The sequence below is a fragment of the Rhinolophus sinicus genome, linkage group LG10 (genome assembly GCF_036562045.2).
Source record: "Rhinolophus sinicus isolate RSC01 linkage group LG10, ASM3656204v1, whole genome shotgun sequence".
Lineage (NCBI taxonomy): Eukaryota > Metazoa > Chordata > Mammalia > Chiroptera > Rhinolophidae > Rhinolophus > Rhinolophus sinicus.
The window spans coordinates 56015933-56032807 of NC_133759.1; the positions used below are offsets into that span (position 1 = coordinate 56015933).

A 16875-nucleotide genomic window follows, 5' to 3' on the forward strand; every position below is an offset into this window, starting at 1 on the left:
AGTTCAGAAGATAGGTGTCTACGTGGAATCACGGCTCTATTGGACCTGCATACACTGACTGTCACATTCTCTAGAAAGAAAGTCAGCATTGTCATTCAGTCTGCCTACATGTGAAATATATATATATATATATATATATATCAGGATTTAGAGATATTCCAGTGAATATATTCATACTGAAGCATAAAGCAAACCTACTTGTGAACTTTGTGTAGCTTGGCAATGCCAGCCCTGGTCCTAACACCAGTTTCAAAACTGCAACAACCTAACTTTAAAATATCAATGCTAATTTAGGGTGGGAAAGGTGAAGAAGGACATAAGGATAACACTAGAAATAATTGTAAATCTAGTTTATTAGGGAAAAAAGCCACCAATTTGCCATTTCATCAACTCACAAAGAGAGTATCTCTAAAGGCCAGAGGAAAGAGGAGAGGATAAACATAATTTTGGAACTTAAAAGTGCCTTCAAGGGACCTCATTACATAAGTGATTCCAGTAAGAGCTATTAATTTAGTGATAGGCTTTATTTTGTGTCTTTGTTATAAAGCATCATTTGAAAATAAATTTGTTGCATGAGATAACAGTGGAACTGAGGGAGTTTTGCTGAAAACAATGGAGCTACTGTAAATGTATGGACCATCTTATGTCAACACATTTTATTTGCTCCGTGAACATAATTACAAAAGTATAAAGCACGGGTTGCTTATTATGCATGACTTGGTAAGGTACCAGACCCCTGACTACATGCCACTGAAAAGCAATCTGACTCATGATTCTGTTTATAATATATAATATAACATATTATAATATAATATAAATCTGTTTATAATATATTGCTCAATTAGTTTTTTCAATAAGAACATGTTTTAAGAGTCACTAAACACCCGCCTCAAATTCAGTCCTAATACGTGGTATTTTTACCCATTGCCAGGATATTTTTAAAGTGAACTTTTGTACGAGCTTAACTGAACAGAGATTTCAGGAGCGCACAAAGCTTGCTGTTACCTAAGGTGGAGGTTGTGGCACAGATGGGGACAGGGGGAGGTCACAGTCACAGATTACAGAACACAAGCCAATACACACATAACTTCTTACCTTTTGGGCTCTAGATTTGCCTGCGTTTTGAAATCTTTCCTTTTTTTAGATTCCTTTTTGGTGTCTCTTTTAGCCTGTGGTTCAGATGGGGAGGGACTTTTGCGCCCGTCAGGGTCTACATTTGGTGGCAGCCCACTAAAGTACACATGCATTTGTTGACTTTGGAGAGGGGGTGGTCACATGGGGCATGCAGAGAGTGTGGCCAGCCACAGGATAATCAAGAGCACACGTACATGCACAAACAAAAGAAAGAAAAAGAAGGATGCGTCAAACAGCAAGAGCAAATGCATTTAAACTAAAATAATAAGCAAAAAAAAAAAAAAAAGAAAAAGATGCAAACTTGCATAAGGAAAATCAGAATTGAAAAGAAAATAAGAAATCCAAAACTGTTTCCATGACAAGATGTATAAACCTAACTGTGAATCAAGTGGCAGTCTTACAATATGAAATCCAGACAATGTGTATCATAATTCATGATGATGTTTACCAGGGAGTTTACAAAAACACTTCATTATTTTATAACACTTTCTTATTCAGTAACATATGTAGAATACAGTGTGACAACCCAGAGAATATAATGCAACTTCTCTCTCTCTTTAAAGAATTCAGTCCAAGAGGCTGTAACAGATAGTCATCAAAGTGTACATATTTATAAAAAGCAGAATTATGCCCAGTTACTTCCCAGGTATCAGAATTTTCATGAATATCTTTTGTGCAAATAAAAGGTCATATACTGGGCTCGTGAACCTGATAATAATGGGAGCTGATGAAAATCTTGTTGCCTGTTAAATATTCAAACCCACAATGCTATTGTTATCTAGCTCTACATGTTCAAGTTGCATTTCATAAAATTTACCACCACTACAGAGAGGAAAAGCACAGAACAAATCCCACAGATATTTCAGAGTTGTATAGCTTGCAAAGATGAAGATAACTGACACAGCTCTGATTTCAAATCAATGTAGTCAATTCTGGATTTTCCCACATGTGAATTTCCCCAGCGCAGCAACTTTTTCCTCCCAGGTTGTGTTTCTCAGGCCAACTGGGTTTCCCTGGGTGTGCCTTCCCTGGGTATTTGGGGTGCTCTGGGGTAATGTAGGTTTGCCTTTACAGTAATGTGAGGCTACCTACATTGGGATAGTAAACTGGCTGTGGCAGTATTGAAATTTATTCCAATAAATTTCTCTCAGAAAACTTTCAAAAATGTGTCTTCAGAGCCAAATGGTAATGTTCTTAAATTATTTGCTGCTTTGCATTATTCAGAACTTGGATCTTTTCCTCCAGGAGCTGGGCAACGTCTAAAGGAAGAGAGTCCTTAGTGCAGCATTAGAAGAACTAATGTTCTGGGCTTGTCTATAAAATCTATAAACTGGGGGAGTTGATTACATTTAATCTCAGAAATTCTTCCCAGCTCTATGGTTAAATCAAATGCTTTGTGATTATCTTTGCCTTTCAGCTTCACCTGGCTTATTTCAGCTCTGGAGATGGACTTGCCTCCCACTTGCAGGGCATTTGTCCCTGCCACTCCTTTTGTCTGGAACCCTCAACCCCTACACTTGCCTGTGTTCTCAGCCCAGTTACCACTTCCTCAGAGAGGCCTGACTGCCATCCAGCCACGCCATCTGAGTTGTGTTCCTTTATTACATGCTACCATGGAGTTTTGTCTTTTCCTCAAAGCACCAATCTCTATGTATCCCTGCTTTCGTTTGGTGTCTAGTTTTTGTTCACCACATATGCTGAGTGTATACCAGAGTGCCGGACACTCAGTTGGTAATAGCTATGGAACAAATGATAGTAACAACAAAGGCAAACATTTATTAAGAGCTCTTGCCATGTTCCTGGCATTGTGCTGAGCCCTTTGTATCCATTTGCATCCTCTCAATAGTCCCATGAGGATACTATCATCACTGTTTACAGCTGAGAAAACTGTGGCACAAAACATTTCATTACCATCCAAGGTTATTGCTAGCAAATGGAGAAGCCATGATTTGAACCTAGATTTTTCTAATTTCAGAGACCACTCTCAAAGTCCCATTTGCCATTTTCTTTATTCTCTTGAAAGGAGAAGAAACTAAGTTAGATCTTTGTGTTCTTTGTGTGTGCATGGCTGGTGTGTGCGCGCATGCACTCGTGTGCGTGTGTGTGTGTGTGTGTGTGTGTGTGTGTGTGCATACCGAGGGAGTGGGGATGCAGGAGAGTTAGTGATGATGCTACAAGCAGGAACTCCAGACAGGTGCTTACCTGTTCCCGTGGACGTGGGATGCACAGAAGGCAAAGCTGTAGTGAAGGAGGGTGGGGTCGATCATGGCGCCATTTTCTGCCCGTTCCAGCAAGTCTCTGAGGTAGCAGAGATGTCGGTGACAGCCTCGGACTCCGTTTCGTGCACAGTACTCATCTAGTACAAACACCTGGCCAGGACTGAACCAGCCCTGTTTGGGGAATAAAGGAGAGACTTTCTTTTAAATACAGGTTGGTTGTTTGGGGAGGGCTGCTAGAGTTGGGGGTGACTGGAGAAGGGGGTTAAAAAGTAGCCAGAGTTAACACTTGCTGACTGCTTGTTAATTGACAGCCACTGTGGTAACACACTGTGTGTGTTACCTGGTCCGACCCTCACAACAGCCCTCTGGGGTGGGTACTGCTATCCTTGCTCGATGGATGAAAAAATTAAGCTCAGGGAAGACATGGAATTTCCCTAGTATCCTAGAGCTAGTATGTGGTGGAGTCTGGATTAGCAGACAGTATGATTCCAGGAGGAGTTTCCCCCACTTTTCTAATACTTAACTGTACACCTTAAAAGAGTATTGGAGTGGGGCAGGGCAAAGTCTTGGTTCTGCTAAGAAAAAGTAACAACATTAATGCCTTAAATTGGTAGAGTGCTTTACACTTGACACAGAAGTTTCAGTTGAGCCCCACAGCAACCTTACGAGGTAGACAGGGCAGATTTATCTGCAGGTCATAGATGAGGAAATGGAAATCAGAGCTGTTAAGTGGCTCACAGATAATACAAAACAGGCAGGACTCAAACCCAGCTCTGTCTCTCTCCAGGTCTTCTGTGTTTCCTACTCTGAAGGCTTAAGAAATATTAGGATTTGTCTACATACATGCCAAGACTTTATAAATCTTTTCACTTTGGAAGCCAAAAAAAATTTAATTTTGAAATGAAGATGATAACGTAATTTCCAAAGAGAACAACATGACTAAGTGTTCAGCTATGGTTCAATTAAACCGAGAGGAACTTCTCGTGCCCTGGTTTAGTGTTTTGCTTCCTTTTTCCTCTGGCAATTATTTGTTTTCTTCTTATTTATTTGCTTGCTGCAGGACCAGCAAGTAAACTGCTATAAAAGAGAACCTGAACAAATCTCCGATTCAGAGCAGACTGGGAAGCACGATGGGATAGAAATTGCTGCCTCCGTAGGCACTTAAGAAAATAAACCCTCAGGAAGGCCATGTGACTTGCTATTCAGGGTCACCCTTGGGCCAAGTAGGAAATAAAATGATTTTTTTTTTTTTTTGGTTTTGGCACCTTTCTGAGCAAGAAATATACCAATTTAGGTGGTACTTTCTAAGCTGGGAAATTAGGATTTTTAAAAATACAAATTTAATGTGAGGGTCTTCTCTGAGTCATCTTCTGAAGATGGCTCTGTCTTGAGAGAGAAAAGGCAAAAGGAGAAAGTGACTTGGGGGCAAGTAGAGGCCACACGAGTGCAGTGAGGGAGGCCTGTGCAACACTCTCGGCTTGTATTAATGATCTGGGGAATCTTCGATTGACAACATTCAGCTCAGCAATACATCCAACGAAAGACGGCATCTTTCCTATTTCAAATTATAAGTTACTGCAGAGGGCGGGAGAGTAGTTGAGGCAGTGGGCTGCCCCTATAGGCAACTTCTTTGCCACTCCATCTGCTACCCCAAATGCTAAATCTTAGAAACAACACTGCTGTGAAAGATTAAAATATATTTTCTACGACTCAGATGACACCAAGTCTTTTGTGGATGCCAAAATAGCTGCTTTGAAAAGAGTTGAAGAAATATCAATTAGGAACTCAGTCGAAGACACAGAAAAATTTATGTATCCCTGCTGGTCGGTCTCCAAAACTAACAGAAAAAAAAAAAGATTGTAATAATAAAAAAAATGAAATATAGAGAGGCAAGAGATAAAGTCCTTTTAATTGCTGTTATTTTGAAAATTTGGGATGATGATTAATAGATACAGGTATACAAATGGGGAAGGAAACTATTTTATGCTATTCATAATTAATTTTGGATTTTGGACCATATTTTTAAGCCTATACATGACTAATAGAAAGCAAGCTTCAGAATTTCATTTCTGGTTTCATTTTTTAGAGGGCATTTACCAACTCTCCTTAGTGATGAATTTGTTAGTGAAAAAGAAAATTGTTTAGAAAAAGATCATGTGAAAAAAGCCTTGAAAATAATACACCTCAAAAAATTCCTCAGGAGAATAGAAATTATATGTAAAAGGGAATGATTTAGGTTCGGAGGTATATTCTTACAAGTCTTATGAATGCGATTTATAATTATATGAATAATCACATAATCATAGGAAACGCATTTGAGAAAAATTGCCTTGCAATGCAAGGTAAGCTTTCTTTTTTTTTTAAGTTAAAGTGATGTGTTTCTTTCCAATTTGGCAAAGTTCAGATTCTTCTGATAAAGTGATTCCAAACTGAGATAATCAATGAATCTTTTAAAGACACAGATTAATAAATTATTCCATTTAATCTTACTTCAATTTTTAAGCCTATTTTATCTACTATTTTTAATATTTTGGCTTCTGGTACAGAAAAAGAAGAAATTTAAAATAAAAATTAGTCGGAATGGATTTAGGATATAGCCGTGTCGTTTAGAAAAGAAATATATTTTCATTATATTTATGTTAATATCAATAACATGTTAGCCTTAGTTAATATGCAATATTAATAAAATGCAGATATATTAACCTTAGGAGTTGGAGTCAGGGATGAGGCTTTTCCTCCGTGTAAAGTCATTTCATCATTTCCCCTTACCCTTCCCATCTATAAAGTGGGATTAGTAACATTTACCTTTAAGAAATGAAGTGACAATTTATGGTTTGCAGAAGAAAGTAAATTGAGTCCTTTTTAGGCTTCCGACTCTGACAGTATAAAGACCCAAATGCAGCTTCAGAAATCCAATGAAGACATAATAGCAGTCCCTTGAATCTAAATGATTTAAATCTAGGCTAAAAACAGGATTTCAAGAAATGTTGATGCTCTTGTTGGAGAGCTGGACTTCCAAACGTCTAAATGCCAGAAAAAATTCCCCCAAAGGGTGAAAAATGTATCAAATACTATGAAGAAAAAAAGCCACCCAAACAAACCCAAACCAGTTTAGCTTCTGAAAAGTGGAGTTTATTATTTACAAATCATTTTAATCTTTCAAAAATAAAGAAAAAGAACACATTCATTTCAGAGACAGGAGCACAGGGTCTTATCCTCTGGGGTGGGGAAGGAGGGAGATCTCAAAGTCTAAGAAACCAAGGCGATTTTTACAAGTTCTACGCAAGCAGATGCCAAACTTGACTACCCTCTTGGGAATATTTCTCATGTGGCAGCTGAAAAGGGGGAAGCTCACATAGGGAGGCTGGGGAATTGGATCATCTCTACCGATCACTTCCTCCCGCTCTGTCTTCTTTCTTTGGTAAGAAAAATTCTCAACTCAGGAAATCAAGAACACATTTATAATTGTTAAAGGGGCTCTGTAACAGAGAAAAGAGCTTCTAACATCAAGGTAGAGAAATATTTCATTTTAAAAAAAAAGTCATTATGTTTAAATTGCCGTAGACCAAAGAATATACTTGCCAGGCAAGAATAGGAATCATTAAGTCTGTGATCCAAAGTAAGGCGTTGTACCATCTCAAAGAGGGAAGCGTGGTCAAAGTTACAGGGGTTGGACGAGATAAATTCATCCATGCCATGTTTTTGAGCTCTATCTGCATCTGTTCATTTATACATGTAGAGAGAGACACAATTTAGAGAAATACATCACATTTTCTTTGACATTTCAAATACACAGGAATTCACTAGGCATTACGAACACTAGCTGTTTCCCGTTGCCTCCCACCATCATCCCCAAGATATTCTTTTTATCTCCCATTGTCAACTTGCATCACTTACTGGTGAGTTTGTTGCATTTAGGCAAACATATATTGGCATCAACATGTTTATCAAATGATCACAACTCCAGTGCTTTTATGTCGTTCTTTAAAAGCTAAGCACACGACCGTAACTTCGCCTGCGTTTCACCAAACACTGAAAGCAGATCGGGTCTTTGCTTATAAAAGCCTATTTATATTTAGCTTTTTAGGTTTTTAATAGATTCTGCCATTCCAGTGGTTATATCTAGAGCAATTCTCTACAATTATTGGGATTATCTGGAAAAGGGTTATGCTGATTTTCAGCAAAGTGACAATATTTGTATCCTCCCCTTCCAAATTCCCATTGCCAATTTGGTTTCACAGAAGGTTTGGGTCCCCACCCTCCAAAATTAAAAAAAATAATAATAACAGAAGCTTTTCATTGAAACCTGGAGAATAAGTTAAATGGGAATTTAGTTTGTAATAGCCAAGGATGTTGTCTTATAGTGTGCTCCCTCAGTTAGCAAAGCTTATGAAAGAGAAACAAATTTACTCAGCAAGGGCTATGATCTGCCATTTATTGTGAATTAATAGTCTCAACGTATTCACACTTTTCCTTACAGGGTGAAGGCTGTAGGCAAAACCTCCTAAGGGCTAACTAATTAATCTCAATATGTGGAACTGAAATACTCTATCCTCAATTGGCAAAACAACTCAGAGAATTCAAGCAAATCCTGAAGAGGTAGGAATGACGATCCCAGACATTAAAGGAATCAGCTCACTCCACCTCATAGTTACTCACTCTCCTGATATGCAGACTGTGAAGAGAAAAAAAACTTACATCAAATCAAGCAAGGGTTTATTCACCCCTTACAGGTAACATTCTACTGGAGCATGGGGGCTTGCCAGGGACCAGCAATGCTGTCAGGACACAGGGCAAGTCAATTTTTGACTTGAGAGGGTGTTTGGATAATATTTTCATATGTGACCTTCATCTCAGGCAGTGTTCTTTTTGTTTTCCTTCCCATGCTTGGGGTATGGCTGAAAACTTGGGTCATGTTAGCAATGTGACTTGAAGATGATTTCTCCAAACATTAGTGAATGTGTGTTTCATTTAAACCTAAATGCATGATATGTTAGATTTATGCCCTCTTACTATTAGCATTTTTAAATCTTCAGTCTTTTTTCATAGAAGCAGCAAGTGGTCAGTGTTTGAACAGGATGTGTTGTTTATGCCCAAGACACACAGAAGCAACGGTTTCCAGAAGGCAAGTTGAAGAATGTGTGTTTTAATAGCCAAATTGTTCCATGAGGATGATAAAACACAAGCTTTTAGAAGGGATATCACATGTGCAGAAATATGAGAGAGTCTGAAAGAATGCTCTTTACTGTGTTAATTGCCTCAGATTTGTATTCAAGAAAGTGCTTTCAAACTGAGGTTACATGCTTTATTTAGGAGGATTCCTTTGTTTGTTTCTCTGGTCTCTAAACTACATTTCTTCTTTGACTCAGGGTGGTTGGTAAGAGAGGTAGCCAGGAAGTTGGTGCTGGGGAAAAAGCTAGCTGTTTTCAGGGTGCATGCCTCTGTGTGTGTGTGTGTGTGTGTGTGTGAGAGAGAGAGAGAGAGAGAGAGAGAGAGAGAGAGAGAGAGAACTTCCACTTTAGGTCTCCCCTGGCAGAATGGCAACCCTGCACCGCGTACCTCTCAGGACAGATTCTGCCCTCTCATCTCCATCCTGTCAGTCCCGGGTCAATTTCATTCAGGAAAAACTAACAGTGGGTACACGAATTGTTTATCCTGTTTCATCCCCATCAGAAGCCTCCCTGCCCTCCCCACGTTACCAGACAGATGCAGCATTTGGCTGGCACGGCCTTCTTACTCTCGGATTGCTCAGGAGAGGCTGTGAGGCGACAAATCGGCCGGGAACTCACTTTGCCAGTTTGGCTCTGCTATTTTATTGCTCTTCAATTATGATGGTGCAACCGGTCATTTAGTGCAAAGAGAAGGGGGCTCTTTTGTAGCTGTTAAAAATATGGCACATGTTTCAAGTCTCCTACTCTTTCTTTTTGTGTTAAACCTCTTGAAAACTTTGCGATGAAATATTTTGCCTTGCTGCCCACTCAGGAAATGGATCTGAAAAGGCGACTTGGTTCCTTCTCAGAGACCTGATACGGATGCCCTCTCTACCCCCACCCCAGTCCATCACAGTCCATCTCACCCTGCTAATTCTTGGCTTGGAGTACATCTGAAGAACAATTTTGGTTTTACTTACGTTTTAAAGCAGCTTTAAAGAAAATACATGCTTTAGCCTGTTTTCCTTTTCAGAAGGCAACCCTCTCAACATAAAGATTCATTTCCCTTTCTTTCTTTCCTCTCTCTTTCTGGGTCCACATGTGGAATGAAGCTGGGCCCGATTTAGGAGGTCTGGATTCTAATTTGAGCTCCGTTTTTAAATAGCTGTGGGATGCTGGCTGAGTTGTTAGCTCTCCGAGCCTCAATTTCCTGGTGTGTAAAATGAGCTGAACTTTCAGTTCTCTTTCTGCTGTTACTGTCATTTAATCATCCTTAAGATCCTTTGCACACTTCTGTATGTGTGGGATGAGGCTTACTTACTGCAGTGGGAATTTACAGCAAGTAAAAGGAGCAGCCTCTGGGTTTTGCTTACACGAAATCATCATTTACTCAGAATTAGGCTCATTATCTTAATGGTTCCAACAACTCAAGAGTGCTTAAAAGGGTAGCTGGCTCTCATGAAATCTTTGAGAGTTTCATTGAGCTTGTTATATTCCGTAAAAGAAAGAGGAGTGGTAGGCCAGGAATGCTATTTTCAGGAGTCAGAGAGGAGGGGATCTGATTTTTTAAAAAAATTCTCCATAACATTTATTTATCTTTTGACATTCAATATTATTTTATATTAATTTCAGGTGTACAGCATCTAGTTAGACATTTATATAATTTAAGAAGTGATCCCCTGACTAGCCTAGTACGCACCTGGCACTATGCATAGTTATTACCATATCATTGACTATTCTCTGTGCTTTACTTTATATCCTCATGACTGTTTTGTTACTACCAATTTGTACTTCTTAATCCCTTCACCTTTCTCACCCTGCCCCCAAACCCTCCCATCTATCACCCCAACAAATCTAGTACCCATCTAACACCATACATAGTTATTATAATATTACTGACTGTATTCCTTATGTAATACCCTACATCCCCATGACTACATTTTAACAACTAATTTGTACTTCCTAAGAAAGGGATCTGATTTTTAAGCTCCATCTAAACAGGGAATTGTTGTTGTTATTCTCTGCTCTATTCCCAGCACCTACAACAGTACTTAGTCCATAGAAGACACTTGATACAAGTGTCACTATAATGAAAATAATATAATCAAAATAAATAAATTCACTCTTTCAACAAATATTTTCTATTTCTTGATTTCATGGAATGTTGATATACTAAATTCAGTGGCAACAAGTTTATTGGTGCTAAGATAGCGGGTGGTTAAGTGGGTGGGCTTAGGGGTCAGAAAGACTAACTCTGAGGCTAGCTCTGCCCGTTACCAGGTATGCGATGTGAGGCAGGCTGATTAGTATTTCTGATCTCATTGTCGTCACTTGTAAGCTGAGAACAGGGTTTGGGTCTACTCTCAGAGGGCTGTTGAGAGGGGCTGAAGAGGAGAAGTAGCTGGAAAGTACCTGGGTGCCTGGCACAGGGGAAGTGTTCAACAAACCTTACTTGGGAGGGAATGCGCGGGCTTCTTGGTGCTCTTGAAGCCAGTTTATGTACTTAGAAAGCCAAGGATGTCTTTTAGTTTATACCTAATGTTAGTTATAGGTTGCTTCTTAAACCATATTGTTTCTAGGAAGCTGGGAGTCCTTTCCAAACTCTCTGTTTTATGTTTCTGCTCTGCCCCAGCTAATAACCAACTCCTACGTCCCATCTTTGAGTTTTTGATAGGTTATGTTCCAATTTCTGTGTGGTTGCAACACACACATACCAATCGAATCCTTTGGTAAATAGCATGTTCCTTGAGGGCAAGTTTCTGACCTGTTACTTCCCTTGCCAGCTCCCAGAGGAGCCATGTCCTTAGAAAGTGTTTATTAAGGGACTTACTCTGACACCTCCACCCCAGGAAACTTCCCACTGACTTTATTAAGGAGTCACACACATGGGGATTCAGATGGCATCTTGCAAATCCAAAAGTGGGAACATGTGCTCTCAGGGGAAAAAAATCTTCTAGAAGGAAACAGAATTCTAGGTGCAGGTGTCTTTGGATACCATTCAGAATGTCTGCCTGTGTCTCCATACATGTCTAGGACCATATGCATTACATATGTTGTCTATTTTAAAATAAAACACTGCAGTGGTCCAGCTGTTCCAAATTCTGTTTCAAAGAACTTGTGGGTGCTTCCCAAGCAACACCATCTCGTCATCCTTGCACTGTCCCAGTCTGTTCTTCTACAGCGCTGAACATTTAAAAATAAATGCTCTGTGCAACTCCATTTTCCCCCTATAAACAATTGGAATGGGTTGATTAAAGAGAAGGAAAACTCCAGTGTTGACATTAGCAAGGGGAAAATAGCCCAGAGCCAAAGTAGGAGAAAGTTAATTCTTAAATTCAGGACACCTCGGGATCCCTTCCTTTGCCAATGTTTGGCTTATGTCAAGAGAAAGAAAATGAATTTTAACGCTAGGGTGGGCAAAATAGAATTAGGAGGGTGAAGTGGCTGCTTACAACTCCAATGATGTTTGGATTATCTCTTGCTTTGGGAGATGCATATCAATACACTTTATTATTATTATTTATTATTATCATTTTAAATTTAGAAATCAAGGATTGACTACTGCATTTTAAGAACTGACTTCAACCTTTGCCCTTTACCGTTTTCAGACCTGGCTGAACAGTTCCTAAGTCCTGCTTGGTCTGTAAGGGCTCCAAATGTACTGAAACGGGCTATGTAACCATATAGGCGCTGCAGCTAGGGCATCATTCAACACATCTTCCAAACAATGCTACTTGTTTCACTTCTGGGTTTAATTGCATGAGGATTTTGAAGTCCTTTATCGAATGGGCATAGGAGACTGACTTCAGACTCAACTTGGCTATATAAAGCTGATATTGGTACCTAACTACATTAAGAAATTTAAAATACTATCAATGGTATCCATGGCACAGAAGCAAGCTGGTGGACACACCGACTGTTGGAAGGTAGATACACTTTTAAGTGGAAACTAATCAAAACCTTTACTCCAGGTTTGCTCAGAAACAATTCTGGTTGGGCATTTAAGGAATGTTGGGGAAATATCAGCTCCTAAAGTGATATGATTAAGTAGGTTTTATACTCTCATTCAATCTACTTCATTAAAATTCAAGTGATGTCACTAATTGGCCACTCTATCATTTATGTTGTTCTTTAATTGATCATGATGTTTGATATTCTCAGTCATGACCTGTTTGATATTCTTTTTCTTCTCCCCCCACAATGGAAAAAATATATAATATTTTTCATAATTTCTTATCTTAATAGCAAGCATCTTTATGTGACTTCATTTCAAATATAAAAAATTTTTAGATAAGTTTGCGATAAGGTCTACCAAGCATGGTTTTCAATTTCATTTTATTGAGATTTTCCAGTTTTTCTCACAGCTAAGGGAATGAAGACAAAAGGCCAAATCTCTCTTTATTTTGTAATATGACATTTTGGAACTTTTTATAGCCTAGAGAAAAAGAAATTTTGCTGTTAAAAATAATCATGATTGTACTGTTATAACATTGTCTGAAAGAGGCAATTATTGTAAAAGGAATCCCTTTTACAATAAGCTAGAGGTAGCTGTTTATTACTGGAATTTAGAGCACGGTTATGGCTGTCGTTACTCCTGATGGATGCTAGAGGCAAGAGAATAGCTAATGTAACTCTAAAGTCATTGTGAACCCAAACTGCAAATTAAAAGGTGACTTTGTATCTTTCTTATACGAAAAATGTGTGCTTGTCATATCTGCTTGACAGTACAAGAGTGAATGTATGCTTTGGACATAACGAACAATGACAGTAGTCAACCTCATCAGAAGACATGAAATAAAGAAATGACAATGATTGATGGCAGCTGGCTGTTTACAGATTTTTCTAGAAGAGTTTTTCTTGGCATGATAAAGTAACCAGGGGATGATGTGCCCTTCCTGAGCTCTGCGCAGCAAGCAAACGACTGGTCCTCCGATGCCTACTGCCCTTGAGAAACAACTTAATTCCTTCATGGTCCCTTTGACTAAATCAAGCTAACTTTCATGGCCAAGAGAGGGTGAATTCTTCAGAATCTATGAAGGGCCACAATGAATTCTGCAAAAATCTTGAATTTAAAATTACTATGGCAATGCATCCAAGGGGATAAACATGTGATGTGTATTGCAATGTTAATTTTTATAATTCTTTATAAGACAGCTGCTTTGAGTAAAAATCATAACAGATTTTGTTAATGATCTCAAAATAAATAAATGCATGATTTGCAATTTTCCTTGCTGTAACTATTACATTTTCAATTAACTTACAGAGTACTTGATGTTTTTACTTTCCCTGCAACATGAGCAAAAATAAATTTTCTATAATTGACTAATTAATAATGTACTTTACTGTAAATCACTCCATGACATGAAAATACTCAGCTGATTAGTGAATAATATATTAAATATGTGTCAAGTAGTTAAAAAAGAAATGAACCTTCATGTAATATGGTCTATTTAGAACATATCATGGTATTTAGAAAATTTAGAGCCTGATTGTGGAGCCTATTCTTTTAAAAGACCATTGATTTTTACAATGAGAAGGAAAGTGATTTCCAGGGTGGTTTTAGGTCATGCAAATTAAGTTAATATCGAATTAATTCTTTGATGTTGCATTCCTGCAATGTAGCAACTGCAAGTTGACAATCAAGAAGCTATAGCAAAAATCTCGAGAGATAACACTATAGAAAAGAATGAAGGGAAATGACTATTTGGGAATCTACTAGGAGAGCAATGCACTGTGGTGCAAATACATGTGAATTTACGCAGAACACAACTCATTCAGTCATTTATTCATCCATCCTTCCTTTCACTCTTTAAAAAAAGTAGAGCAAAACCCTAAATTCCCACTAAGTTCACATACTATGGTAAGCTTTTTAAAATGCCTCATCAGACATTCAAAGGAAAGTAAAGTTAAATTAAGTATCTGCTTGGAGTGTTAAAAAAAAAAAAATCAAATCTGTCTGCTAGCCAGGGGTACATTTATGCAAAATAAAAGAAAAAAGAAAGAAAGGGGTAAAGAAAGCAAATTAAAGAAATAAACTAAAAGTATTAGAAGGACTATTATTAAATGATCAGGAGAAATGATATGACCTGCGACTTCTAAATTAGCATTCAGAATACTCAAGTACATATTTGCCTGCTCTCTTGACCAAATTTTCTAGCTCCCTCTAATGTCAAGTCTGTCCACAACACATTTTTTTGGTGGTCAGAGTTTTCCTACATGAATAAAGAGATTGTATACTCTCTTTTATTAACAACTCAAATTGTGAAGGAAAATATTTTCCTAAGTTTCAGTTTCTTTTTTCTCTTTTAGTTGTATTTTTAGAAAAATTAATACAAATACTAATGATGTTGAAGTTATTGTCATTGTCCTTGGGGGAGTAGCAGAGAGACAGTCAAGACCAGAGGGCAAAGCGCTCCATGAAATTGTGTGACTGTAAATCTGCAACTTTTATGAATAAAGTACATTAGGACTCAGCTGTGTGCTTCATTTCTTGTTTTTGTGCACGGCAGGTCGTCCCGTGTACTACTGCTGTCCTTTCAAAATTAATCCTCCATCGGGTCTTCCTTAGAGCACACCCTCAAGCCAGGGAGAATTAATTATTTAGTGTTCAAATAATGCATTTACTTTATTAATTGTATTTCACAATTTCTTGAAGTCTTGCTCAGTTAACACATTTGGGTTTCCTACACCACCTATCTATTTGTTAAGGTTATTGATGGTTACCTTATCATTGGTGCACCGATCATTCTAATCTTTGGAATGGGACAGGAAAAACAACAATACATTATCAGAGTGCAAAATGATCTGTTTTCAGGCATTAAGCAGTCAGATAGCTGTCAATTCCATGAAACAAAAGCATTATTTGCCACTTCGTTGTGATGTTAATTAATGTTCTTGGAATGAAAAAAATGAGGAGATGTTACTAGTTGGCTTTATTCAGAGGATCATTTGATGCCAATATGAAAGCCAAGGAGAGGAGGCAATTATGCACACATCACATGCATCCTAGTTTCAGTATGGAAGCTGACATTTCAAACCTAAGGTCAGGAAAATAACATGAAAAGTCTTACTACAAAGTCTAGACATGAGGAAGATTTCAGAGGAGAGGGAGGAAGCACATTGCAGGTGTCAGATAATCTAGTCTGATTATCTGAGCTGTGCTAGCTATAGGGGAACACTTACCCTTCAGTCCAGCTAGAAGTTAGCAGGGTAAGAAGGAACAAACCAGAATAACATAAAGACTAGCAACAAGGCTCAGGAAAGCAGACAGGAGTTCTAACCTAGCAGCTAAAGTTCTTGGGTTCGAACAAAGATTGAACAAGAAAACTTAAAGGAAACAAAACAAAACGAAAACCAAAATCAACCCCCACCCCGAACCAACAGTAACCAAGACCACCCCCTAACTGTTGAAGGCTGTTCAAGTGGTAGCAAAAACAGAACAATTCTCAAAAACACCCAACTTTGGGAATCTATGATATGATTAACAGTTATTAGTTGAGAAACAGACATTAAAATGAGACTCATTGCAAGTGATACATCAAATAATCATCGACCAAATAGCAAACCTTAAAATACCACTCCCCCTCCCACTCTGAGGTACTGATTTTTGACTGTTCCTCTAACACAGATTGGACAGGGGATCAGGTGTCTCAGTTGAGAGGCCACATGGCATAATAAATTGTGGCAACACTCAACTACAGATTTGGACATCGTTTCCAAGGTAAGCAACACTGGCCTTTACAAATTGGAAAATTGCAAGTTGTTGTTTTAAAAAGTTGTATAGCTAGGCACTGACTTAATTTTTCTCAAGTTTTAATCAAAAAAAGGGAAAAATTAAATCAACAACACACACCAACAAAACCACAAAAGAACAAAAATGTTATAAGTTTTGGTGGAACCCTCCCCAGATCATTGTAGAGTCTTATACAAACTAATGAATAGCAGGATCTATTTTTTTTTTCAGTATTTACAATTCCAGATAAATACTCCACTCCACTCTTTCTTAGACGTGTCTTTTCATTTTGAAATTAAGCATTTGAAAATTGCAAAAAATTAAAAACTGCACCTAGAAGCTGTTAAACAGAATTTAGAAAGACCCAAATAAACTCACAATTACCCCCAAGTTTCCCAAACTGTAAAATGTTCCATTCTCAAGTCTCCCTTGAACAGACAGCGACATGACAAGACTGGAGTGTTTATTTTTCTCTACCCAAAAGTCCTCTCCCATTTTTCTGTAGCTTCCCTTTGCCGTGGAAGTACTAATAAAGTGATTAAAAAGTTAACTCCCTGAATGTTGTTCTTAAGAATTCTTCACTTGCAAGAATGGCAAATGCTTTGAACAAATATTCAAAACCAGGATATGATGACATGTG

At 38.2% G+C, this 16875-nt stretch overlaps 1 protein-coding gene across 20 annotated transcripts in view; it reads right to left on the minus strand.

Moving 5' to 3' along the window:
• CADPS (calcium dependent secretion activator) overlaps window positions 1-16875 on the minus strand; it is a 463055-nt gene that overhangs the window by 129527 nt on the left and 316653 nt on the right. For 11 of the 20 annotated variants that reach the window (XM_074313221.1, XM_074313220.1, XM_074313225.1 and 8 more), the window contains exons 12-14: window positions 15686-15697; window positions 6936-7072; window positions 3337-3524 (exon numbers count right to left, since the gene is read on the minus strand). In XM_074313221.1, the coding sequence (XP_074169322.1) occupies window positions 3337-3524; window positions 6936-7072; window positions 15686-15697 (337 nt within the window). The remainder of the gene's footprint in view (window positions 1-3336; window positions 3525-6935; window positions 7073-15685; window positions 15698-16875) is intronic. The other 9 variants (XM_074313223.1, XM_074313222.1, XM_074313226.1 and 6 more) reach the window with 1 other exon arrangement.